This window comes from Gasterosteus aculeatus, chromosome 1, assembly GCF_964276395.1.
Source record: "Gasterosteus aculeatus chromosome 1, fGasAcu3.hap1.1, whole genome shotgun sequence".
Taxonomy (NCBI): domain Eukaryota; kingdom Metazoa; phylum Chordata; class Actinopteri; order Perciformes; family Gasterosteidae; genus Gasterosteus; species Gasterosteus aculeatus.
Window position 1 is genome coordinate 14,185,446 of NC_135688.1, and position 25,707 is coordinate 14,211,152.

At 42.7% G+C, this 25,707-nt stretch overlaps 3 protein-coding genes across 4 annotated transcripts; 2 read left to right on the forward strand and 1 right to left on the reverse strand.

Moving 5' to 3' along the window:
- Positions 1-1,345: 1,345 nt before the first annotated feature.
- Positions 1,346-4,020, reverse strand: hmgb1b (high mobility group box 1b). Its single transcript, XM_040182063.2, has 5 exons — positions 3,884-4,020; positions 2,542-2,697; positions 2,283-2,428; positions 2,009-2,183; positions 1,346-1,908 (listed from the first exon to the last, which is right to left on the reverse strand). Exons 2-5 carry the CDS (start codon positions 2,686-2,688, stop codon positions 1,786-1,788), a joined length of 591 nt encoding a protein of 196 aa, XP_040037997.1. The 5' UTR covers positions 2,689-2,697; positions 3,884-4,020; the 3' UTR covers positions 1,346-1,785.
- On the forward strand, positions 3,460-7,683 carry tex26 (testis expressed 26). Of its 2 annotated transcripts, XM_078098459.1 has the most exons (8): positions 3,460-4,170; positions 4,791-4,926; positions 5,425-5,509; positions 5,620-5,779; positions 5,896-6,052; positions 6,206-6,388; positions 6,490-6,645; positions 6,731-7,683. In XM_078098459.1, the coding sequence occupies exons 2-8, from the start codon at positions 4,914-4,916 to the stop codon at positions 6,862-6,864; spliced, it is 888 nt and encodes a 295-aa protein (XP_077954585.1). In that variant the 5' UTR covers positions 3,460-4,170; positions 4,791-4,913; the 3' UTR covers positions 6,865-7,683. The 2 variants fall into 2 exon arrangements, with proteins under 2 accessions (XP_077954585.1, XP_077954592.1); XM_078098466.1 differs by lacking the exon at positions 4,791-4,926 and having other exon boundaries at positions 4,031-4,170; positions 5,425-5,507.
- Positions 7,684-11,133: 3,450 nt separating this feature from the next.
- On the forward strand, positions 11,134-25,649 carry wdr95 (WD40 repeat domain 95). Its single transcript, XM_078089990.1, has 27 exons — positions 11,134-11,154; positions 11,244-11,528; positions 13,837-14,067; positions 14,507-14,592; positions 14,712-14,804; positions 14,855-14,933; positions 15,031-15,077; positions 15,594-15,711; positions 15,888-15,957; positions 16,293-16,623; positions 16,717-16,822; positions 17,258-17,409; positions 17,672-17,774; positions 17,891-17,997; positions 18,078-18,157; positions 18,268-18,322; positions 18,405-18,450; positions 18,843-18,902; positions 20,842-21,004; positions 21,095-21,190; positions 21,287-21,345; positions 21,673-21,805; positions 21,922-21,961; positions 22,331-22,419; positions 23,977-24,161; positions 24,285-24,389; positions 24,497-25,649. The coding sequence occupies exons 1-26, from the start codon at positions 11,134-11,136 to the stop codon at positions 24,351-24,353; spliced, it is 2,904 nt and encodes a 967-aa protein (XP_077946116.1). The 3' UTR covers positions 24,354-24,389; positions 24,497-25,649.
- The last annotated feature ends 58 nt before the right edge of the window (positions 25,650-25,707 follow it).

Below are 25,707 nucleotides of genomic sequence, written 5' to 3' on the forward strand. Positions count from 1 at the left end.
CTCCCCATAGACGGGTTTCTCGACGTAGTGCTGTAATGAACATTTGAATGCAGTAATGTGGCCTACAGGTCAGATGGAGAATTAATTCAGAGGCTGCAAGGTGAAAGGAGGGAAAAGAAAATTCTTGCTGTGTTTCACAGGTTCCAGACAGAATGTGCCAGTCGCACACGGAAACTGAACATCATTTTCTTGGAGCAATACATTTGAGTACATGAGCAGCATTGCCATAGTACATTATCGTTGATATTCAAAATGTGTGCACACGCCTCTTTCGGACTTTCATTTATGGTTTACTGAATTTTTGCTTCTATAACACATAACCGGACCACTATCCGTAAGGTTTTCCCCTCTAAAAGAGTCAGCACTAAGCGTTAGAAACACTGAGTGTGAAAACCTGTATCCCCTGTGAGACCCGCTCACTCATATTTGCTAAGACTTTTAGGAGGACAGTTCTTTGTATAAAAAAGGTTATCACTGCTGAGAAAAGCCTGATAAATAGACATGAGAACCCCCTTTCAAGTGACTGTGAGGCCACCGGGGCTGTGAAACTGTCTCCAATTACACAGAAGGGCAACTCTACCCGGCAAGGCACCACAAAAGGCCGCTGCCTGGTTGAGTTCACCGAGAGAACTCTTCTCTGGGCACCTAGACTTGAAAAGGTGCTCTATACTTACTTTCATTTTTTGAAGGTGGTGGGTACAAAATAAATCCACTACTTAGTTTGCATGACCGTGACAATGTTATTCGTCTTCCCTATAACATAATACAGCACCGCGTTGTTTTCCTCTGCAGTTGGCGCCACCTTCTGGAGTCCCAGTACAATAATCAATGTCTTACTTTACAGTTATTTCGGGGGGGAGGGAGCAGAGGGAGCCTAGCACGTGAAATTATATCAATCAGGTAGATAATACTCATATGCACATATGATTAATACTTTGTAGTGTGAATGTTTGGATATTTCCAAAGCAATTAGAAAAGATATATAACAGATTTATTGTATGTATGTCTTGAGCACTTTTCATTTTCTAAACACTCATATCAGAAATTCATCTTTCCTAATATCCAGGTATATATTTTGTATAGTCAGACGTGTTTGTGAACTTGAGTGAGTGGGTGATTCATACCATGATTCAACTATTATTCATTTATTACACAATGAGAGGCTACTTTGATGCAGCAACATCAAGTGATCGCGACTTGGTCACTTGTGCCGCTGCCTGCTGAACAAAAAAGGCTCAAACCTCCTGAATTTTCAAAGGTTCATGTGAATACTTGATAGTTATCAAAGTGCCGCCGTGTAGACTGACTGTAGACGTTGGGAATGAGAAAAACAAAAACAAACTTCTTTTAAAAAAAAGACGAACTTTATTGAAGACATTCTTGAATGTCCACAACTGTGTTTGATATTAGAGTGGTATTCAAAGAACAATAAAAAGACACTGGGACAGCACATAAAAAAATATTTTTTTTAAAATAAAGAAAAATACATCAACTCAGAAATCTAAATCTTGAGTTGTACCACCTAAGGACTAGTTACTTTGTTACTGATTTTTTTGTTCTCCTAACTTGTTACACAATATGGCAGGAGATGAACAACGACCACAAAAAAATCTCAAACTTAAGATATGTAGTGTTAACTTTACAAAGGAAAAGAAGAATAACACTGTACATCTTAGAAACATTAAATATACACAGGTTCTTGTTCCGTCTGACTTATGTTTCAAGATGGTGAATTGAGTATATTAGAATTATATGGCATGAACCAAACTCCCATCCTGAAGCAGTTTACTCATCATCGTCATCATCGTCGTCGTCATCATCGTCGTCTTCGTCCTCATCGTCGTCATCATCTGCTGTGGCGGCAGCGGGGGAATCCACTGTGCCCTTTGTGCGGTAAGCAACGACATCCTATGGAGGGGCGCGACAAATGTGTCTTTAGCACCAGAGTCTCACAGACTTCTCATGAAATGATCTTCTAAAGACTAAATAAGAAATTGGGTGTTCTTACCTTTTCGTATTTCTCCTTCAGCTTGGCAGCCTTCTTCTCATACGGCTGCTTGTTCTCTGCAGATGAGCCGTTCCACATCTCTCCCAACTTCTTTGCTGTGTCCCCGATGGTTAGACCGGGATGCTCACTTTTGACCTTGGGACGAAAGTCTCCACAGAACAGAAAGAACGCAGACCTGTAGGACAAAGAGGGGTCAGAATAATGATCACAATCCACTAGTTACTGTGAGAAAAAAATGACTTTGGTGGTAGAGCAAGTTCATTGTGGTACATACGGTGGTCTCTTGGGGGCGTTGGGGTCCTTGTAGCGCTTCTTCTTCTGGCCCTTGGGGGGATCGTAATTCTTCATGTCCTTCTCATAACGCACCTTGTCGAGTTTGGCCATGTCTTCAAACTTGCCTTTCTCTTTCTGTGACATTGTCTTTGGGGGAAGTAAAAAAACACCGTTTCAAACAATCTTGAAGACATAGGCTATTTGTAGAACAAATAATGGATAGAAACATGAGTTCAGATGTTAATACAAATGCACTTTACCTTCCATCGCTCGGAGCATTTCTTGGAAAACTCTGCAAAGTTGACGGAGGCGTCGGGATGTTTCTTCTTGTGTTCCTCGCGGCACGTCTGAACAAAGTAGGCATATGAGGACATTCTGCCCTTCGGCTTCCTAGGATCCTTCCCCATCTTGGATCGCTAAAGAAACATGAAAAGAAAATATATGATAATATAAGACAAACGTATCCATGCATAATTATGCAGCAATGGCAACATCCAAATAAATCCCTGGTCAATTGCCCCGCTCTTGCTTTGTCAGTCTATTGTTTAAATCGGGTGGTGGGAGGGTCTCTGGGATAACTAACAATACGCTGTGCGTAGAGGCCAACATGAGGCATTATTTCACATTCAACAATTTAGTTTAGTTGAAATGTATTTCAAGCATTATATCACGATGATATAACTTCATTTAATGGAGGTCGTGAAAACAGAACGCGTGGAAAATGCTATCGCCGAGCTACGCTCGCCTCCCATTCAAATAGCATGTAGATGAGTAGCGTCGGATTGGCATTAGCTTCCACTGAATTCATTTGTTCGTTAGCCGCTAGCCGCAGTGAGTCCACACTCGCTTTGTTCTCCGACTGTATCGGCGTTAGCCTTTCAGCTAAGCTAGCTAGCTTTAGCTAGCTCGCGCGCTGCTAATTTCATGAGACGATTATTAAAATGGCTGATTTGATTGCGAACAATGGCTAACGGGGATGCCACCACACCAGCCGCCTTTTTTTTTTTTTTTTTTTTTTTTACAGGCCCTTTCCCCCCCCCCCCCCCTCTCCCTCCCCCATCGGCAACGGCCTGTCTGCATAATGCAGATTGTTGGGTTTAAAGTTTCGATAAAAGTGGTATTGAACGCGCGTGCGGATGCTCCGCCCGCATCCCAGTCACCGCCGCTGCTGCTGCTTCAGCAACCGTCAGATGTAGAAACGCACGTTCACCTTCTCGCGGCCGTTAGCTCGCGCGCTAGCAACGCGACCGGCCACCACGACGAGCGGCGCTTCACGCGTTAGCGGGACGTTGCGACAGCCCGGGCGCAATGGCTGGACCGGTCACTGGGTGATGTGCACCGCGTCCCGCTTGGGCTGTTACACACGGGCCGAACGGTGATGTCAGCGCAGCTTAAGTTTACGGGACCGTGTTAAACATCAGCTAAAAAAAAGGGCTCGCTACAGGCGTTAGCATCGGATTGAGCTCAGTCACGCAGCCCGACGGCGTATATAGTTCACGCGCCCGTCTATGCGGTCTTAAAAGTTACACACGGTTTCATTCGCAACAGTTCCGCGGTGGTCTCTCGGCGTGCGGCACGCAAGGCAACATGCACAATGCTCACCCCAACGACGGCGCTATATGACGCCAGCTTTACGACGGTACGGCTCAAACAATGGAAGGAAAAGTAGCGATCGGCTGCGCGGTCGTTTCTCTGCGAGGAAGCCCGTGTGCCTGCGCGTCGGGCTCCGCCTGACGGACATTGGCTGCCGTAAAGTCCTTGGTGTCTCCGATTGGACGCGCGCTGTCTCGGTCCTGCTTGTTGTGCAGTTGGTTAGAAAAAAACAGCGTCGGTGGCGCTAAACTTGAATGTCGAACGTCAGACGACAGTGAGTTCGATTCCGGGTGAAGGTAAAGGTGGATGTTGTGCACAGACTATTCATTAAGTACCGAATTAATAGCTGCGGGTGAGAGCGTTACGGTGTAATAGACCGAGAGTTGTGTATGATCTTGCTTAGTTAATTACATGTCACAAACATATTCGTATATTAAGATTATTATTATTTAACGTGTGTGGTTGAGCATGAGTGCAGTTAGAAAGAAATCACATGGAGCAAGCTGGTGGACTTTATTCTCTAAATTTCTTATGAACTATATCATTAATTGCAAAAAGGAGACTTGTCAATTTTCGCTAAGGCCAACAAATTGTTCTATGAAATAGTTATATATATATTTAGTAGGTTCATATGCTGTAATATACAATACATGTACAGTATTACTATTTGAAAATCCAATAGTAATAGCAATAAAGTTTAGCGATAAATGACTTTAATGACTGTGTGGTTTTCCACCACTAAGGCACATGGCAACGTTGCATTTTTAATGCATCTCCCCTGCTGAGCAAGTCCTTGTGGCCATTCAGATGTTGTAGCTCTCCATAACCACAGCAGCTAGAAACCTTCCATTCCACTTTTGCCGCGATTAAAACACTACCTAAGAGACAAACTTTCACTTTTTTTTCACAAATTAAGGATCCACAGTGGTCAGTAATGCTTTCTAGCAAACCACTGATGACTTGAAAGAAATGAAAATGCAACGGTTTTCATTATACTGAAAACAACCACAGCACAAGATTCCGAAAACTGTGGGCACCAATGGCAACCAAAGGTAATGTTAAACCATGGATCGCCTTCGTAGAGAATGGAACGGCTTACCTGAAAGTAACTTAATCATTTTAGTTGTCATTATAGTTGATCTCATTACTCTCTTGCATTTATAATGCATCTTGCTTGCTTGCATCTTGGTTTGCTGTTATATGATATGTGAATCTTGTTACCTTGTGCAATTAAGATAAAAGACATAATGCATTATTTTTTAGACATTGCAGAGTCATGTCTTAATAATGCTCCTATTTACCCTTTCAGCATTATAGTTAAATATATAAATGTATAAATATAGCAAGAATACTATTTTATTATGCTATTAATTTTTGTTGATTCCAGTTGTGAGTGGAACAACTGTCATTGTCCCCCTCAGCTGAAGATGAGTCCAAATAAGATTGTCAAGCTAAAAAAGACTCACAATACAAAGGTTTTCACGGTATTTCTAAAATTTGCATATTTGTTATTTTCCGAATTCACGGTTGCATTGTGCATTTTTCTCTAGAGGGCAAACAGTGGTGGGATCCATATGAAACATCCAACAGAAGACAATTCATCTGCCATCCAAAGTCGGCAGCAGAGATTCTGGTGTAAGTTCTGTCTACAGGCGTGTGGTGAGGGTCTGAATAGGCATTTAAAACATGTGCGTTTGTTTCTCTCTGGGTGTAACTGTGTGTACCTGTGTGGATGCATCGTGCAGCTGCCCAACGTCAACTTTTGTAGACTCCTCTTCGAAGTCTGGAGCTCTTGGTTCAACGGTGTACAACAGGGATTTTGGCTGGAAGCCGCCCTGTAAACCTGAATGCATTCGCACAGGAACGGCTTCGGGGCAGAGGAGAAACAACCCGCACCCCAGTCAGGTCTGGTATTTAGGCTGAGTTAGCCTCAAGTTTGCATTCATAGCTGAATGCCACGCTTGACCTCTCGCTGTGTATTGTAACCTTTTAATCTAAGTTGTTGTCTTTTCCACATCAAGTCTTTCCTGAAGTGGAGCCTGCCTGGGGATGCCACACAAAGCTCTGAGTATGTTGTCTTCCCTCGCGAATGTCACCCATCTGAGGGGGAGATCCGTATGGCTTTGACAGCACAGTACAGCTCCATCTACAGATGTGACTACGCGGGTATGCCGCAAGGTATGACAAGTCAGTTCAGTCTTGTGTATGCGAAATCATGCAGGAAGGGCCGAACGACTCACATTCAGGAGCAGAAATCTCCCAAATAAAACAGTCAAGAAATGTCCCTCTACAGCTCTCTGTTTTGTTTTTGTTGCGGAAACTGCTTGACAGGACACAATCATCGTAATAACGGAGAAGTTAGAATTGCACCTTGGCAGAGCAGGCCGGAAGTGCCCCTTCCTGCCGATACCGAGATGAGGGAGAATTATCGCCAGCCAAAGCAAAAGCCTGGACTGCAGAGGAACTACTCTCCTTACAGCTGCAGCGCCCCCAGCATGGGATGCTGTGGTATAGGTACTATATGCTAAGGAACGATACGACTGTAAAAGAAGTAAAGGGGGCTTTTAATTCGGCGAGGTAATGCTTTCTATCAATGATTACCCTGTGTGTTGCAGTTCCCACTGTGGTGCAGAGACAGGCTCAGCAGAAAAGATCACATTTGACAAACTATGACAGGTTTTGCGGAAAGACAGACACTAATGTCCCAAATATGATCAAGTCTCTGCTGCCCCAGGAGCTGCAGCACTTACACAGAACTTTACCTGAGGAGGGTGAGCGTCACCATTACACGATTGCAAACTGATTTTGATTTTTGTCGGATGGTGAACTCATGTTTTGTTTATTTTTGCTTTGCAGTAAAGGAGGCTTTAAAACCGGTCACGAGGATCGATGCTCATCCAAACACTGGGGATGAAGTAAACAAACTCCCACCAGTTGAGCTTCATTCCTGCTCACCAAAGGGGATATCAAGTTGGACAGGACCCTTCTGAATCTTATTGCTTATGATAGTTTGTCGTTTTATATCTTTTTTGTTTTATGCTAGGGAGGCAAACTGTAATAAACTTTAATGGTGCACTCAGCAGATTTCTCCAAGTGTTTCTGCGACAACCACTGCCGATTTAATCAAAATTCTGTCTTTCTGAATGTTTGGTCATAATTGTAACTTTTTAAAATTGCTATTACATTTGAATGGCAGAAAAAACACAATGGTTGAATATGCGACCAGCTCAATTTCACGAAATACTATACACATAATCTGCTTTTCAAAAAAAAAATTACGATGCAAGCCCTAAAATTAGTCCCACTGTTTACTAAAACAATGACAGCTAACATTGGGGCCTTTTTATAAAAGCATGTGTTAGCTATAGAGTTGGAGTAATGTATGCTTTCTTTTACTTTATGTACTAAATGATGTCTGTATTGCTTTAAAAAATAGTTTCAAGGGATTTGAGGTGTTCTGCCGCTGGTTTGTGCGGTTGTGTAGATTGTGCGTAGTGTCTTGACAAAATTTTCCTTTTTTTTCAAATAGTACCAAAGCAATGTAAAAAAACGCAACAGCTCTCTGACCTTATCTATCCTGTTTGCAGATGATATCAAGACAGAATAAAATGCGTTGCATTCATCTAACAGGTTCTCTCTCTACAGAATAACACATGGACATTTTAAATTATTCTGTCTTGCGTTGTGAATTAATGTTATGCCAGTCTTTCCAAACAGAATAATATATTTATAAATTTGTCATTTATCCATTCTGTTGCAATGAAAATGAACGATGGCCTGAAATGATCAACTAAAGGATTAAAGTACAATCAAAACTGTGTAAGATATTGTTTGTTTGCAAACTGAGGCTGTTTCTCTCCCTGTAAGTGCCGGTTCTTGTGTTTAGTCATGCAGTCTCAGTTGACACTCTTGGTTTCTTAGTAACCATGGGGCCACCTGCTCCGCTCAGGTGTAATGTTAGAGTGTCAGGTAGACTGATGTCCGATTAACATCTTTTCGCAGTTCTGACTGAAGAAATGTGCCGCACGCAAGTCTGCGTTTTTACATTACATCAAACTTCGAGATACATCATCTAACAAGGATGCCATTGGGCAAAAAGGTCCGCTCATCTTCTGCTTCAGGAAGATTAAAACCCCAACAAATGTCCAGGTAGTCTGTTTTTCTCCTTACCTCCCGCTTAGATTAGTTTTGTTCTTATCTTATCAATTAAAATCTTAATATGAATTGTTTGACTGTCTCGACAATGTGCGTTCAGAAAATGTCTACTGTTGTCATGGTGCTTTAGTTGCCATCAGTGGCTGCACTGAGCCGTTACCATGTAATACAGGAGTCTGGTCCCCAAGCACCTACAATCTAATTTAGGTATAGATAGATATGAGCGCTTGCACTCTAGTAAAGCGTTATCAGTTGGATCTGGTGGGGCTTACCTCTACGCACAGCCTCGGCTCTGGAACCAAACTCCTGGATAGGGGGTGGACTCTATTCTACTCCGGAGTGGCCCATGGTGTGAGGCGCCAGGCGGGTGTGGGGATACTCATAAGTCCCCGGCTGAGTGCTGCTACATTGGAGTTTACCCCAGTGGACAAAAGGGTCGCCTCCCTACGCCTTCGGGTGGTGGGGGGGAAAACTCTGACTGTTGTCTGTGCATATGCACCAAACAGCAGCTCAGAGTATTCGGCCTTTTTGGAGACCCTGAATGGAGTCCTGCATGGGGCTCCTGTAGGGGACTCCATAGTCCTACTGGGAGACTTCAATGCGCACGTGGGCGACGATGGAGATAACTGGAGAGGCGTGATTGGGAGGAATGGCCTCCCTGATCTGAACCCGAGCGGGTGTTTGTTACTGGACTTCTGTGCTAGCCACGGATTGTCCATAACAAACACCATGTTCGAACATAAGGATGTTCATAAGTGTACGTGGTACCAGAGCACCCTAGGCCAAAGATCAATGATCGATTTTGTAATCGTATCGTCTGATCTGAGGCCGCATGTTCTGGACACTCGGGTAAAGAGAGGGGCAGAGCTGTCAACTGATCACCATCTGGTTGTGAGCTGGGTCAGAGGATGGGGGAAGACTCGGGACAGACCCGGTAAACCCAAGCGTGTAGTGAGGGTGAACTGGGAACGTCTGGAGGAGGCCCCGGTCCAAAAGATTTTCAACTCACACCTCCGGCGGAGCTTCTCTCACATTCCTGTGGAGGTAGGGGACATTGAACCAGAGTGGTCTATGTTCAAAACCTCCATTGCTGAAGCCGCGGCGGTGAGTTGTGGCCTCAAGGTCTTAGGTGCATCAAGGGGCGGTAACCCTCGAACTCCGTGGTGGACACCGGTGGTCAGGGAAGCCGTCCGACTGAAGAAGGAGGCCTTCCGGGTTATGATATCCGGTGGGACTCCAGAGGCAGTTGCAGTGTACCGACAGGCTCGAAGGGCAGCAGCCTCTGCCGTGATGGAGGCAAAGCAGCGAGTATGGGAGGAGTTCGGGGTAACTATGGAGAAGGACTTTCGGTCGGCACCAAAGTGTTTTTGGAAGACCATCCGGCACCTCAGGAGGGGGAAACGGGGAACCATCCAAGCTGTGTACAGTAAGGATGGCACCCTGTTGACCGCGACTGAGGAGGTTATCGGGCGGTGGAAGGAACACTTTGAGGAACTCCTGAATCCAACTACTACGCCCTCTGTGGTGGAGGCGGAGCTGGAGGCGGAGGAGGGATCATCGTCAATTAGCCTGGTGGAAGTCACTGAGGTAGTCAAACAACTCCGCAGTGGCAAAGCCCCGGGGATTGATGAGATCCGTCCAGAGATGCTAAAGGCAATGGGTGTTGGGGGGTTGTCTTGGATGACACGCCTCTTCAACATTGCGTGGAAGTCTGGGACAGTGCCAAAAGAGTGGCAGATCGGGGTGGTGGTACCCCTCTTTAAAAAGGGGGACCAGAGAGTGTGTGCCAATTACAGGGGTATCACACTACTCAGCCTCCCGGGTAAAGTCTACTCTAAGGTGCTGGAAAGGAGGGTTCGGCCGATAGTCGAACCAAGGATTGAAGAGGAACAATGCGGTTTTCGTCCTGGTCGTGGAACAACGGACCAGCTCTTCACTCTTTCCAGGATCATAGAGGGGGCTTGGGAGTATGCTCAACCAGTCTACATGTGTTTTGTGGACTTGGAGAAGGCGTATGACCGGGTCCCCCGAGAGATACTGTGGGAGGTGCTGCGGGAGTACGGGGTGAGGGGGTCCTTGCTTGGGGCCATCCAATCCTTGTACGCCCAAAGCGAGAGCTGTGTTCGGGTGCTCGGCAGTAAGTCGAAGGCGTTTCCGGTTGGGGTTGGCCTTCGCCAGGGCTGCGCCTTGTCACCAATCTTGTTTGTGGTCTTCATGGACAGGATATCGAGGCGTAGTCGGGGGGAGGAGGGTCTACAGTTCGGGGGGCTGCGGATCTCATCGCTGCTTTTTGCAGATGATGTGGTCCTGATGGCATCTTCCGTCTGTGACCTCCAACTCTCACTGGAGCGTTTCGCAGTCGAGTGTGAAGCGGTCGGGATGAGGATTAGCACCTCTAAATCTGAGGCCATGGTTCTCAGCAGGAAACCGATGGATTGCCTACTCCAGGTAGGGAATGTGTCCTTACCCCAAGTGAAGGAGTTCAAGTACCTTGGGGTCTTGTTCACGAGTGAGGGGAAGATGGAGTGTGAGTTTGGCCGGAGAATCGGAGCAGCGGGGGCGGTATTGCACTCGCTTTACCGCACCGTTGTGACGAAAAGAGAGCTGAGCCGGAAGGCAAAGCTCTCGATCTACCGGTCAATCTTCGTTCCTACCCTCACCTATGGTCATGAAGGATGGGTCATGACCGAAAGAACTAGGTCACGGGTACAAGCGGCCGAAATGGGTTTCCTCAGGAGAGTGGCTGGCGTCTCCCTTAGGGATAGGGTGAGAAGCTCAGCCATTCGCGAGGAGCTCGGAGTAGAGCCGCTGCTCCTTTGCGTCGAAAGGAGCCAGTTGAGGTGGTTTGGGCATCTGGTGAGGATGCCCCCTGGGCGCCTCCCTAGGGAGGTGTTTCAGGCACGGCCAGCTGGGAAGAGGCCCCGGGGAAGACCCAGGACTAGGTGGAGAGATTATATCTCTGCACTGGCCTGGGAACGCCTTGGGATCCCCCAGTCAGAGCTGGTAGATGTGGCCCGGGAAAGGGAAGTTTGGGGTCCCCTGCTGGAGCTGTTGCCCCCGCGACCCGACCCCGGATAAGCGGTTGAAGATGGATGGATGGATGGATGGACTCTAGTAAAAATCAAGTAAAGAAAATCAATACAGAAGTGACCTTTAAATATGCCTCTAATGAGCGCCAAAGATGTATTTTTACACGATAAAAATATGCCTATAGGGCGAGCATTTACCAAAAGCAATATCCTCCAGCATCCTCTCTGTAGTGGGGAGCACAGGTAACAGAGCGACGGGACCAGGTTGTTGGGGGGAGAAAGTCAAGGATAAAACCTCAGCACCAAGACGGAAGAGTGTCAGGGAGGACGGAGAGCAGCCTGAATGGCTGGTTCGAGAGCTTCTGAGACAGAACGTCCGAAGACACTCTGTCACACTGGGAGAAGACGACGAAATCATGAGACGACAACACCACAGAATTTGCTCCACTCGCAGACTGTGCAGCCTCAAGGTATGTTGTTTTAAAAACGCGAGATCAGATTAGTAAATGGAACAATGCGCATCTGAAATGTTAATGTCCATTATTTCAGACCTGTGTTTAATTTTCAATCTTCTCCTATGTAAAGACTTTGTCAAGACTACTTACAGCCTCTAGGTGTCACTATAGCGTTACACTGCCACACTCCCCAGTTTACAGACTCATTTCTGGAGTGCTTAAACTCAACTGCAGTTGAAGCATATCTCATTCACAAGGTGAGCGTCAGAATGAGTGAGAGGTGGTGCCAAAAGGACCGTTTTAAATCAAGCCCATGACACATTTTTTACTCCCAGCATGACAGCACACCGGGCAGGACAATCTGTCCCCAAGCATTGGCCATTCTCAGGCCAAAGTAAAAACAAACATGGTTGCCCACCTAACTGCTGAAAAAGGACGCAAAGCGGATTCACGTTCCGTATCTCAAGCTGACAGGACTGATGGGCCGACGTTGAAGTTGCAGATGTCAGTCACACCCTCCAGATTAATGTATGGAGCAACGCGCCGCGGCAGATTAGACGGAATAGGCTCAGGAGTTCAAAGTTATACCGCCCTAATAGAAGGGATTTGGTGAGCAGTCGTGGTTGTGTGAACACCTTCAGCACTTCCATTACGCTGACTGATAAAAAACAATTATCTCTGTAATTCAGCAGATACCGTGGGCTCTGGTGACACCCTTGAGGAATTAGGCTGTTTAGCCCGGTTATTTATTAATGATAGATCAAAGAGTGCCGTGGATCAAGGACACATTCTAGGAAACCATGCAAAATCGAAGCGAGGCCGTTAACACTGGGAGCACGGCCTGTCATCTGGCCTTGTGCGAGCATCTTAGAGACGTATATAGCCAGCCATGGCTTGTGGTGGCCATTGCAGATAGTCATTAATACCCAGAGGGGTAACCCTAATCATGTTCGTTGATAATTGCATAGTGTTGAAATGCTCCTCTCTAGCACTCAGACTTTATGAATTGCCTGGTGAGTGAACAGAGAGAATGAAATGTACTGGGATTGTGCATTGAGCTTTTTTCGTCGAATATTCCAAATGAACCTGCAATATTAATTGTTTCATTTCATAATAAGATTTTTCCTCTCTCCAATAAGATTGATGAGACATTATCACTCGACCACCTCCAGAAATTAAAACTAGCATTTGAGGTACTGTATAAATTGCATCTTTAAAAAACACACCGACTGTCTGGTGATTCATTTCTGCACGATTTGATTGTATTTTCTCTTGTAAAAGGAATTCGAAACAGATGGCTTGAGATCCATTGATGTGAATCATTTTGGACATATAGTGAAGAAGTGTCTCGGCCTGCCTAAGACAGTAAGCAGTTTGACATTTCTCATTTTATTTAACTCTCTATGATTCTGTGAGCGGTCTTACATCTTAGCAATGGAAGACAAGCATTTGCAAGTGCAGTACCTGATTAATTCACAATAAGTGTCACTGTTTCTTATTCTTTTCTGCTTTGAATTTCACAGAGCAGTGAGCAGATTCAAGGGTTATTTAAGAAGATTGATTTTTCAGGCCAGGGAAAGATTTCATGGGTGAGACTACATTCCTCTTGGTTTCTTATGGAGCAGGCTGCGTTTTTATTCTGGAGAGTTGTCTTAGTAATGATCCTTGTCATGCATCCTAATGCCAATAATTTCCATTAAAAAAAAGTATTGCAGGAGCAAGTGCAACCTGTAACTTATATGAACAAAAGCATACCTCAGTTTGAGTATGTGTAATAACACATGGTAGAAACTTTCCCAACATATTTCTGTCGACTCTTGACACTTGACATATGAATCTTGTCATCCTGTCCAGCTGGAAAAGAGTTGCTTACAAAAATGTATGGAAGAGTATTGATTTGTTTGAGCCAAGTAACTCATTTTACACTTATAGTGGTATACATTGGTGTAATTTCCTCAGGCAAAAGAGGAGACAAATCATCGATCAAGTATGTTGGAAAAGAATAAATCTCTGTCACAAAGAGTGAGGTCTGAAGGTGACTTTAAGTAAGGTTGTTGTGTCAACACTACAGCCATTTCACAAAATTCCCTTTTCTTATTAGCACATTGAAAATAGTATCTAACAACTTTCATCGTTTCAAAATTGATATTGCAAATAGGAATCCTAATCTCGACACTAAACTTTGTGTTGTTTGAAGCACTTTTTGTTTCGCCCCTACATCTGGAAGTAAGCCTACGGACCCACTCGTGTATAGCCATGGCGACAGTTTGATAACTACCAACATGTGGGCTAGACGACTTTAACATCCGGTAACGTGTCGCAGGGTCAGTTCTGCTCGCACACGCTGCAGAAATACAAGGAGAAGCAGGAAACTGCAAGGCGCAGCAGACAGGTGGCGTTCACCCTGCCAGCCACGGTGAAGGCGCTGTGCCACGGCATCCCCGTCGCCAACATCCACTCCACCCATGATGGCACCATGGTATCAGTGGGAGAGGACGGGGTTGTATGCCACTTGAGCCCTGAACTTCAACCACTCAAGACCAAAAGCATCTTTGTACGTTTTACCTTTTCACATTTATATGCTCTCTACGTTTAGGGTCATGCTATATTATTATTATATTATATTTTTGTAGGCCGACTAGATGAACTCAAATTTATGATACGTGTGCACATTTGATTCAGTAAGATAATCATCACTAATATAAAAAACGATTTTATTATTTTTGAAGCGTCGACACAATTGGCAGAAAAAAAATAAATCTAGGTGGGATGACGCTTGTTTTTCTTTTGTAGTCACAAAGATGTATAAAAATCTATTAATAAGCTTGTGTCAACCACATCTCTTTTTTTAGCCATCCAAACAAAAACGCATTGACTTTGAGACAATGGAACATTCCCAGGTTTTCCTCATAGCTAAATCAGGTTGCCTTAGATTATGCAGCTGAGAAATGTGGAACGCTTTTAATACATAAATGTTTTGCTATTTCTTACAGAATGAAGGACCTGCAAACAGGAAGTCGAAGTGGGCAAGTGATTTTACTCTGATGACCGAGTTAAACAAGCTGATGATTGGAACGGGGTAAGTTTTAGTACAATGAATGAAAGAGCCCATTATCTATTGTGTACATAGATTACTCTAACTGCAGGTTCCAGACTATTCAAGCTTTATTTATTGTGCGTTTCTTTGTTATCTTGCAGGGACAGAGAGATCCAATTTTATGAGCTTTCCACTCTGGAGCCTTATTGCCAGATCAACGCACTGGACACGGTGCCTTTGACAGTAGACTATGGGTGGGCAACAACACTGCATGCGAACATCATCTTCCAATTGTCACAATAAGTCACCATCATGGTCGGTTTCTGTCCCCTCATAGCAATACTGGCCCTGATAAAGGTTGTATCCTGTATGGAGACACAGAAGTAGGTCCTTTTGTTAAAACCCGATCCAATTCTAAGAAAATATGTATTTAAAAAAATGTATTACTGAAATAGTTAAATTTTGATGTTTGTGTTTCAGGGATGTGTGACTATCTTTTTAATATCCTCCGTTGGCGATACCCTCAGGTAATTGTTCTGAAGATGAACTACACAACCTTCTTTAACTTGACTTGTCACTGTAATGTAAAGTAATCTAACATACTGGTTCTTCCAACATAATTACATTGCATTACAGGTCATTTAGCAGACGCTTTTATCCAAAGTAACTTACATTACACTTTAAACCCATGGCTTTTTCACATTTTTGCCTGGGGAGCAATTAGGGGTTAGGTGTCTTGCTCAGGCACACTTCGACATGGAACATGGGGCAGCCTGGACTCCAACCACCAACCTTGTGCTTCCCATTGTGTAATTAATTAGTTCCAGTTATAACTGAGAACTGAGTGGATTCCTAAAACAATTGCTGGGTAGGAAGCAATATGAGCACAGAAATGTAAAAAAAAGGATGTTGGAAAATTATACCTTTGTTTCCTCTCGACAATCATATAAATGATATGCATGTCATGGGAGTTCAGCAGTATTTCAGAAATGGTGACTGGTTCAGGCCCGCTTGTTCATTTCCATTTCCATTTTTTTTGATAGATTATGGAATAAATTACCAAAGATTGAAAATATGCCCAATATAGCGGCTGACAATGCAGTGCTATCTCCCAATGTGACATTTGTCAGATGGAAGGTTCATCACGACTGGGTGACAAAGGTGACTTTTTTCTCTTCCATATGGATGTACACTTCCCTTACAAAGGAATGGATTTAAGTTCAGCTACGTGACAACTTACGATAGCTGCAGAAGCTGTGTGAGAATACATTTGACTTGCATTAAGAGCAGATAACCCTGAAATAGATTGAACCACCGACTCTTTCTCTCCATTTTAGGCAAAATATTTTCAGAGTTTCCAAGCTGTTGTCTCCTCATCAAATGAAGAACCCTCCTCCCTCGTTATAGGTAACTCTGTTTTTTCCTCTGGCTTTTTTCATATGCTCAGCACAATCGGGACAGCAATCAAACAATCCGAGACTTTCGTTGTCATGACTGTGATTTAAGATCCAGATAAGAAATGAGAAATGTCAATACAAAGTCCTTTTGCGCTACTGTGTATGACGCAATTTACTGCGGCACACTTTAATTTAGTGTTGAACATGAAGCCGCCCGGTAGGAGAGCTAAGGGATGACGCATGATGACTCGCTCGTCTCAAATTCATCAATCAATGCCATCGTGGGTGTTTGTGTTGTGTGAGTGTAACCGTACACCTGCCAGCCTGCTCGTTGGTTGTGATCATTTTCTACCTTGATGCAGAAACCGTGTTTGATCAAGGCTCAACACAGGAGCCTTGTAACAGAATGCTCCTTTTTTTCTTTTTCTTCTCGAGGCTGTGTGCTGCCTTTAACTGATGCTGAGCAGCAGTTGAGTGAGATCACAGAGGTCTGCTATGAAGGTAAGACCAAGAAAGTCCAACTGAGCTGGACTGCACGGCTCCGAGCATCATGCGACCAGACAGTCTTCCCCGTCTACAAAGGTGTCAAGACCTTCGATCTGTGTCGGAAGCACAGCTTACTGGTCACCGGCGGCATGGACAGACTCGTACGCATGTGGAACCCACATTTCTCTGGGTGAGGAGCCAGGAATCTGATGGTCGTCTTGGAGAAAAATTAAACATTACATTTTAAAAAAACATCTTCTCTCGGTTGTGTTCTTCTTGTCAGGGAACCAACCGGTATTTTGAAAGGCCATTCTGCTCCCATCGTCTCCCTCCACATCTTGTCAGAGGACAGTCAGATCTTGTCTGTCTCCACAGACAGCACAGTTAAAGTATTTATTTTGCTTTATTTTGAGTTTAAATGATCCAAAGAAACCCAGCATCCTTACTTCTGCAAGCATCACCGCTGTGGACCTTTCATCAGCAGTGGTGGAAAGTAACCCATTAAATTCACATAGCAATGTAGATTATTCACACAAACATATAATTACTCAGCAGTTTAAGAAGCAGGGTACATTTTCTGGATCTCAACCGTGTTTAAGGAATGCTCTTAATTATTAATAATAATAATGATACAGTAGTATAATATGACACAAACAGGAGCCATTCTGCAGGATATGTATGTTAAATAGTATGTTAATACCTGTGTGCACAGTATTGCTAATTCTTCTGTACTTTTACTTAAATTTAAATTAGAAAAGCAGGCATTCTTCAGTGTTGTATTGCTTTTTCTTTTTCATCACAGTTCACCTATTTTCCATTTTCAGATCTGGGATATTCAAGATCAGCATTGCCTGTTTACAGCAGACCTCAAAGCCAGCGGGATTCATGGCGACGTGTCTGCATGCTCGTATTCCTGTGCTCTGAAATGCGTCTACATTGCAGCAGACTGTATGGCTGTGCTCTCCCTGAAGATACGGTTTGTGATTTATTCTTCACGGAATCCCATGAACTCGCATGGCAATCCTTCTGAAAACATTCCTCAAATGAACTAATTTAAAGATGATAGTTTGCAGAATTCCTTGAAATAAGGACAGCTGACGCTTTGAAGATTCAAAGTTAGAGTTATTTCCGCACCACAGATTTTAAGATTCGTTCTTTTCTTGAGAGATGACTGTAGTAGACTCAGCATTCAACCCCCCGCCCCTTTTGTTCATCCTATTATGTTCTGCCTCTGTAAGGCCACGGCTTCACAGCCGGCTGACTGTTTCACATGATGAGACTGTAATGTGCTGCGGCTACAGTCAGGAGTTTCGTCAAGTTGTCAGCTGCACTGAGAGATCTGTGAGTAAATTAGTACTTTACAACCTCACTTCTCCACTGTACAATGAATCGGGTCAGATCATATTTATTTGATGTATATTATCTGTCAAATTAAGTCAACATGTTACTCGTTTCAGATGGTGAAAGTCTGGGATTTTGACACTGGGCAGCAGGTTTTTGAGTTTGGTGGCACAAATGATCTGTCTGCCACCACATGCATGACCTTTGACCCCAACGGGAGGAGGTACAGCACACGAGGCAGCTTGTGAAATATTTCATTTTCATAAAAAACATTTAGCAAATACATCAAACTTCTGTTTCCAGACTGATCACGGGTGGGAGAGATGGTTGTTTGAAGATCTGGAACTTCAACAATGGTCAGTGCCTGAAGACACTTAAGAAGCGTAAGTACTGTACATTTCCATTACTTCCTCAGTCCAGAATCTAGAAAAATAGAAATAAATACTGCATTATCCAATAATTGTGGAAAAATCCCCTCCAATCTTTCTGGTAGAGGGTAAATGTCACGAAGTGTGCGACTGCATCTTCCTGCAAGTCAACAGGAATTTGTGAGTAATGATGTGATATTTGGCAAGTTGTCTGGGTACAGATTCTAATTCGCATTGAGCTTGTGCAATTTTACTTTTGAAGCCATGTGATGTCTGTCGGCCGGGCCCGGAAGATAGACATTTACCCGGTGAGTACAAAATACATGAGCTCTGGCTTTTATTTGTCAGTCGTGAAATCCCAGTCCAATTATTTCTCCAATTCCTACATCGCATTGCATCTCATTTGCATTTGTTTACATTGTGATTACCAGCAGAACATTAAAAAACAGCACAAAAAAACCCAGACAAAGACAGACCGTGCTGTATTATGTAGCTTTTTTTAAATTTCATTAAATTTAGTAAAGTAAATTTCAGTAATGTACTGTCATCTGCCGTTGACAGTACTTTACATTGTCTGGTTAATAATCATTTTAATGTTCTAATATGATGTACTTTCAGCTATTTCTATGATCCAAACATAAAAACGTTTTTGATCAAATATGCCCTGTTTTGCCCTGACTTTGCATCTGCAATTTACCAGGACACGCCCGAGGACTTTCATCACATCCAGAGACCGCAGCCTACATGGCAAGATGATCTGGTAAGTAATGAACAGAATATTGTCTTTAATAACTTAAATAAAATTAAATAACTTTAATTGACAATAACTTAGCGAAAACATTTCCGGCGGACCAGAATGATATCAATGGGCTCCGACAGGTAGTAACCATTTCCACAAACATTCGCTTTGCTATCGGACAAAAGAGAAATTAGGTGTTTATGAAGAAAAATCATCAAAGCAGACGTTTGTTCCTCCGAAAGTTTCACAGTTTTATAATCCAACGGCAGCCAGTAAAATGGTATTCTTTAGGGATCCTAAACAAAAACATACAAGTCATACAATTCATTTGTTTTGCAGGAATTTGGTCACAAAGTCATGTGAGAAAAATAAAAATGTTGGCCTGATAGCGGAACTAGAGGAAAATACTAGGAATCCCCCAAAAAGCATCAGCACATGTCTTTCAATTAGTACCAAAATCCACATTGCAGAACACGTATCTTTTATCTGATTTAACCTGGATAAAGCCTAAAGGTTTCTGTTGACAGCAGGGCAACGTTGTCTCTCTTTCTCTTTCTTCTGAGCTGTAGGAGGGAAAATTGATTCTCAGTCATGGCGCTGAGTCCCCCTCCATCTCTTTAATCATGGCTGATGGTTACACTCACCCCCCCCAAGAGGCCCATTAACAGAGCTGAAAGAATGCATTACCGAGGCTAGCAAGAAAAGGAACCCTTATGACGATCTACAAGGCTTTCTCTTCAAATAGTTTTGCCATTAATGGCCTCGAGATAGCACGTGTTGTGTTGCATCTCATTAATATTTCAACTCTTGGCCCAGTTTAGCTAAATATTTTGCTTGTTCTAAAAATATAATTTACACTTAGTCCACAAATCGGTGCCTCCTCCTTCTCCTAATTTGTGTACAGTTTCTGGTTGGCAACATCACTCGGCAGAGAAAGAAAGAAGCATGTGAAGCTTAAAATGAATTTAATTGTATTGGTATAAGGGGCGGGAGTTATGCTTGGCTTTGGCTTTTTTTAAGCTCCTTGTGCACACTGGATCACATTAAGACAGTCATTGATCTTCAGCATGTGACACACTTGGCCGTACTGTAAGGAAGATATACCTTCAGTGAAAACTGGGATTCATGGTTTAACATGCGTCAAAACATTTTTCACCATGATTATCTCAGCTCTTGAATGGGACTCTTTAGGTTGTTAGATAAATATTTCCTCCAGGGTTTATCTGAGCCAACTGTTGACCTTTGACCTTGTTTCACTTATTTGGTGTTGAGATACGTATCTCCCCTGTGTTTATCTCTTGTCTGTAACATGTACAATACATATATTGACTTAGCTTAGCACAACAACCAGAAATAGGGAAAACCGCTAGCCTGGCTTCGTCTGTGTCATTTTTAAACTGACTTGCACATATAAAGATGCAAGATATCCCATCGATCCCATTTCCCATTGATTGGTGCGCTTTAGTGGTGCTGGTGTGCAGATTTTCTTCTCCCCCATGACAAACTAAGCCAGCAGCTTCCATTTCATTATTTCTGTTAACTTTCTCATCTAACTCTCTGCAAGAGAGCAAATAAGCTTTTATACCCCATAACATTCCCACGGGCCAGTCATTTAATACGATTTTTACCATTAGCTCCAAGTCAGGCTTTGTCTTTTAGAAAATAGTAGTATTACGTGCAGTGCAGAGGTTTGAAATAAAGTGTTTGACATTATTTTAAAATAAACAATGAGTAAAAATAAATGAACAATTAACTTATATATATATATATATATATATATATATATATATATATATATGTAATTCTTGAAATTAATTTCAAACTGGAACATAATATTTCCATTCACCTAATATTATTTTTTTTATTTGAAACATTTTTTTTAAACTTAAAATATTTAAAGCTTTAAAATGTAGGATATCTACAGCAGTGTTTTAGAGACACTATAATTGTCTTTCATCAGGAAAATGGCCATAGGGAGGACATCCTGTGTGTGGTGCACTGTCCCCCATCACTCGTAGCCACCAGCAGCTATGATGGAGAGATCATAGTGTGGAACGTGGTTACTGGACGTGTTCAATGTCGGTTTTTCAGCCCTCCTCTCGCCGAAAATCTGAATGTTGAAGGTAAATTCAGATATATATTCATATATATTTGATAAAAACTCTGATGTGATCAGAGCACTGCAATTATTGTATGTTCTTTCTGTGTCGCAGCGCTGGATTTAAGTGTTCCCAGCATCATCTTCATGAAGCACTCAAAGTTACACCACTTTTTTTCGGCAACAGCTCTGCTGTCTTCCGGAGCCGCGGGTCAGTGTCATGAACAGCACTAATTACAGCTCATGATTGCATTTTGCAAACATTCAATACACCGTTAATTACTGAATGTATTTTCTCTTTTTAAAGGTTGTGTAAATCTATGGGACGTGCTCAGTGGAGGAAAATGTGTGGGCAGCTTCAAAGCTGTGAGAATTTCTCTTTTTCACTTTTCTTCCTACCTTCAGAATTGCTGAATAAACAGTAAAAAAAAAATAGCTGCACGTGTTCTGTGCTTTTCTTGAAATAGAAACCTTTCTTGCTTTTATATATTGAACCCTATATATTGGAAGATTGGGGACCATGGGGGCATCCAGCTAAAATAAAACACGGGCCTAAGAAAGCAAACATTTTATTTTTAGGCTATTAAACATTTTATAAGAGTGAGAAAACGACTTGTGAAGTCATCTTAGCTTTCTTCAACAGTTTCTATAAATGTTTACAATCATAACCTTTATAATTCTGCTTATATTCAGTCTAGATTTCAGCAAAAGATTACAAAAATGGCAAAAACCACCGAGGACACGTTGCTGTATGCCGCAGACCGAATTGGTTATGTCTATGTATACGACATAGAGAAGTTTGCCCCTGAGCAAAAATCACCTCACGGTCAGTTGCATTTTCTTTCTTATAATAGGCTTTCATAACACATCAAATGAAAAACTGTCCCCCAGAACATGCAAAATCACAAATGTGAGAGTGTATATTTTTCTACCTTCACTCAGCTGAAAACTTCTGGCGTGCCCACACCGGCAGAGTCACCGGGTACGTAGAATACACAAACATTTTTACTGCGGTCGGTCACAAAGGAATCTTGTCTCTTGATTGAGTAACCGCTATCGAACAGCAATTAGCCTTCACCTTGTGTTATTAACCTTTAGCTGCTTGTTTACTTAATAGTCCCTGTGGGTTCAGTCATTCTCAGTCCGGGGTGTCAATGGCAGCAGGAGCATCATTACCTCCTTCTGCTGCAGTAGACAAACAAACTACAGATGAAACTGTGTGTGGGAAGGTATTAAACACACGATCAGTATAGGGGAGAAGCGGCCGGGGGTGCATCTGCCATGAGATTTAGAGTTTTCTGCCAGAAATGCCTTCTCTCATTTAATCTCATGTCTCTTTATTCTTGTCCAGGCTGCAGATTGTTGACAATGATCAAGTGGTGCTTACCTCATCCTCTGACTACACCGTTCGCCTTTGGAGTGCACATGGAGAATTCATAGGTGGGTGTCATTTTGCATCTGTCAATCCCCTCTTTCGAGGCATTATTTATGTCCAGGCAAACACCATTAATCATGGTGCATGGTGGTATTTGTTGGAACGTTCATTTCAATGTCACGGTATTGTCTGGATTAACCCATTCAGATAAAAACACTTACTTTCACTCACTCTGCCTTATGTATGTGCCCCGTCACCTTTAAGTCCCAGTCAAGTAGTGTGCACACAGGAAATTGCATGGCCACTTAAAAATATTTTGCCTTGACAGCCAACACTACAATGCTACAAACCAGGTTTACAGATTTTTGGTGAATTAATTTTGCAACATGTAAGCACGGTATTAGCTTAATGAATAAACCTTTTAAAAGAAAGTCGTATACAGTCATTCAGTGATGCATGACCAACCTTAAGGCCATATCTCTGCAATAAAACAAATGTACTACAAATGTAATAACCACGAAAGAATTATTACACAGAGATCTGGGATTTCAGGGGCCGCACACCTTAAATATTGTATTTGCTAAGCTTACTCGTTTAATGCACAATCCACCAAGAGTTGTACTCATTTTCTCATTTGACTCTTATCATATATAAGAGTGTGTTCACATATATTTCCCAAAATGGCAAACTACAAATGTCTGTCATCAAACTCGGACTTAGTCCATTCTTGATATAGACACAGTACAACCGTCACTGAAACTCTGCAGTTTCTCTAAATGCTGTTAAACAGCCATATGACATGTGTGGTCCACATGCTGAGGTAATGCAATTCAATGCATATTTCAACTTGTGCACAAGGTATTGCTAATTATCAGGATTATTTTTGTAGGAACTTATAGGTCTTTTCCCACTAAAAGATGTAAATTAAATCGACATCTAAGTTGTTATTTTTGCTTACCTTTTTATATACGTAGTTGTCTCTGAGGAAATATCATTAATGACAATTTGGCTTTTATTTTTCAAACTGATTCCTAACACAGAGTAGGACAGGTTAACCCTGTCGTGTGGGTTTGTAGCAATTGCTCTGCACGGTAGGGCACTGCAGATGCAGCCTGATCTCCAAAACCTGTTCGTAAAAATGTATACGAAAATGTAGTGATGTAGTGAAGTACAAATTCGTAGTGATACATACTAAATAAATACGGACTGGCAACTGATGACGTCACCCTATTCAAAGTGAATGGGGACCTGCACCCTGTAAACACACTTTGTGAAGTCTAACGATGTAAAATAAACGTGTTATGATTGCACTTTTAACGAGAAATCAATGTTAACTTGTAAGAATACAATACTAACCACCTCAAAAAATCCAACATGGCGGAGAGACGTTCACTCAAGGGGCGTGGTTAACCACCGCCAGTTAGTATGTATTGTTACGAATTTCTATGTCAAATATTTCGTATACATTTTTACGAACAAGTTTAGGAGATCACGATGTCAGATGAATGATTTCAAATGGATTCAGACATTATGACATTTTTGACTCCATCACATCCCTTCAGAAACTATGCCGCAAGACTTTGAAAGACATTGCAATGGAATGTTTTGGCCTTCGTCCACAGGGACCTTTGGGCAGTCTGAAAGCTGGGGCGTCCACATCTCCTCTTCTTGGAAACATCCAGCTGTGCCCTACGAGGTGCTGATTGATCCTCTGAGTATGCCTGATCATGAAAGTCTGACTTTCAACACACGTCTTTCTGATGCCATCAATCCTGACAAGACTAGGGCGCATGGAGGTGAAGCAAAGGTGAGCTGCATTACTTCAATAATCATTATGCTGTGTAAGCTTGAACTATGAGGTTCTCTCTTTCTCTCCCTCCTACAAACGTTGAACTGAATTGCGCCTGTTTCTCTACCGGCTTAATTGCAGTCAGAGACTCACAGTAAGCTGAGACTTGCCCCAACATCCATCAGGGACACAAAGATCGGGAAAGATTAAAAGGCACATTTCACCCAGAGGAACAGATGAGTGTAGGTGAGTTACAACCATAACAACAGCAACGACTACTGTTCACCTGCTAAATAAGTGTGGAAAGTGGCACATTTATGTTAAGAGTAAGTGTGAATTCTTTTGCATTTCAGGTTCTGACATGAGACTGACGGGCATACTAACAAGCTACCCAACCACTACTCTCCGAAAGGCTTTGATGCCGTGGAGCCACCAAGCACCAGTGTGAGACTGGACCTCTCGTTGGCAGCACTGAGGAGCTGGAGTCAACTGAAGAAGACATGCCACTGTGTTGATCACATTGCACATCACATTTGATGTTGAAACATGTTGGTAATTTCAATGACAATCTATAGATTTCCACATATTTTTCAATTTTGTAAGGACGTGTGCACCTCTCACAGAAATGCAGACCCAAGGCTTTTATCACGCAGAAACATTTCATTCGCAAGCAGTCCTGAACCAGAAAAATCAAGGATCACCCTCCACAAATGTGCCCTTTCATTTACAATCACAGTAGAAAAATCCTTGGTGACACTGACTTGATTATCTTGTTCCTAGCTACGGGAGACACGGAGTTTATGTGCAGAAATCTGGCGTGTCCTGTCAATGTGCACTTGAATAAATGCCACTTGGCCGGGTTTTGTTGTTTGTAGACCTGCACACAACAGAAAACAAATCAAGCTGCGAAAGTAGAAGGCTCCTTTTGATGAAATGTAGCATTTATGGGGCTCAGAACAAAGAAAATATTGTCAACATCGAAGTTCTATTGATATTATAGTGAATCTTTAAATTTGCATCCTTCTGATTTTAATTAAATGAAATAGATTGTAATGCACTTGCATTAATGTTCATTTTCTATCATTTAAATGCTAAATCAAACCACCAGCAGGGCTGAGCCACTCATTTGTACTGGTTCATTAAGCTGGCTGCTTCCTTACAGCGTTTAGAAAACCCCACTCCCTTCGGATGATGTACCGAGCCAATCAGGGGAAAGTTGTATCCTTAATTGTTAACACCACAGCATAAAATCGTTGCACAACTCCTATAGTAGTAAGTTAAGTATTTTCCATCTAAACTCGCATGCATCTTAAAACACCAGTGACGGAATGGAGCCATTGGTCGTTACATCCTTCTATGGCGAGAGAAGGCTTAATCAAAGTCTTTGTCCTCGGTGGTTGCACAGAATTAATCATGAATATAGCTTGTGTTACACAACTAGAGGATGGCTTTCCACTGCACAGTGTTAAAAACGGTCAGTAAAACTAATAATAATCAAGACTTCGGTATTTTTTAATAAGCCCCGTTACCTCTGTGTGGATCGCATTTCCGCTGAAGCCACTGA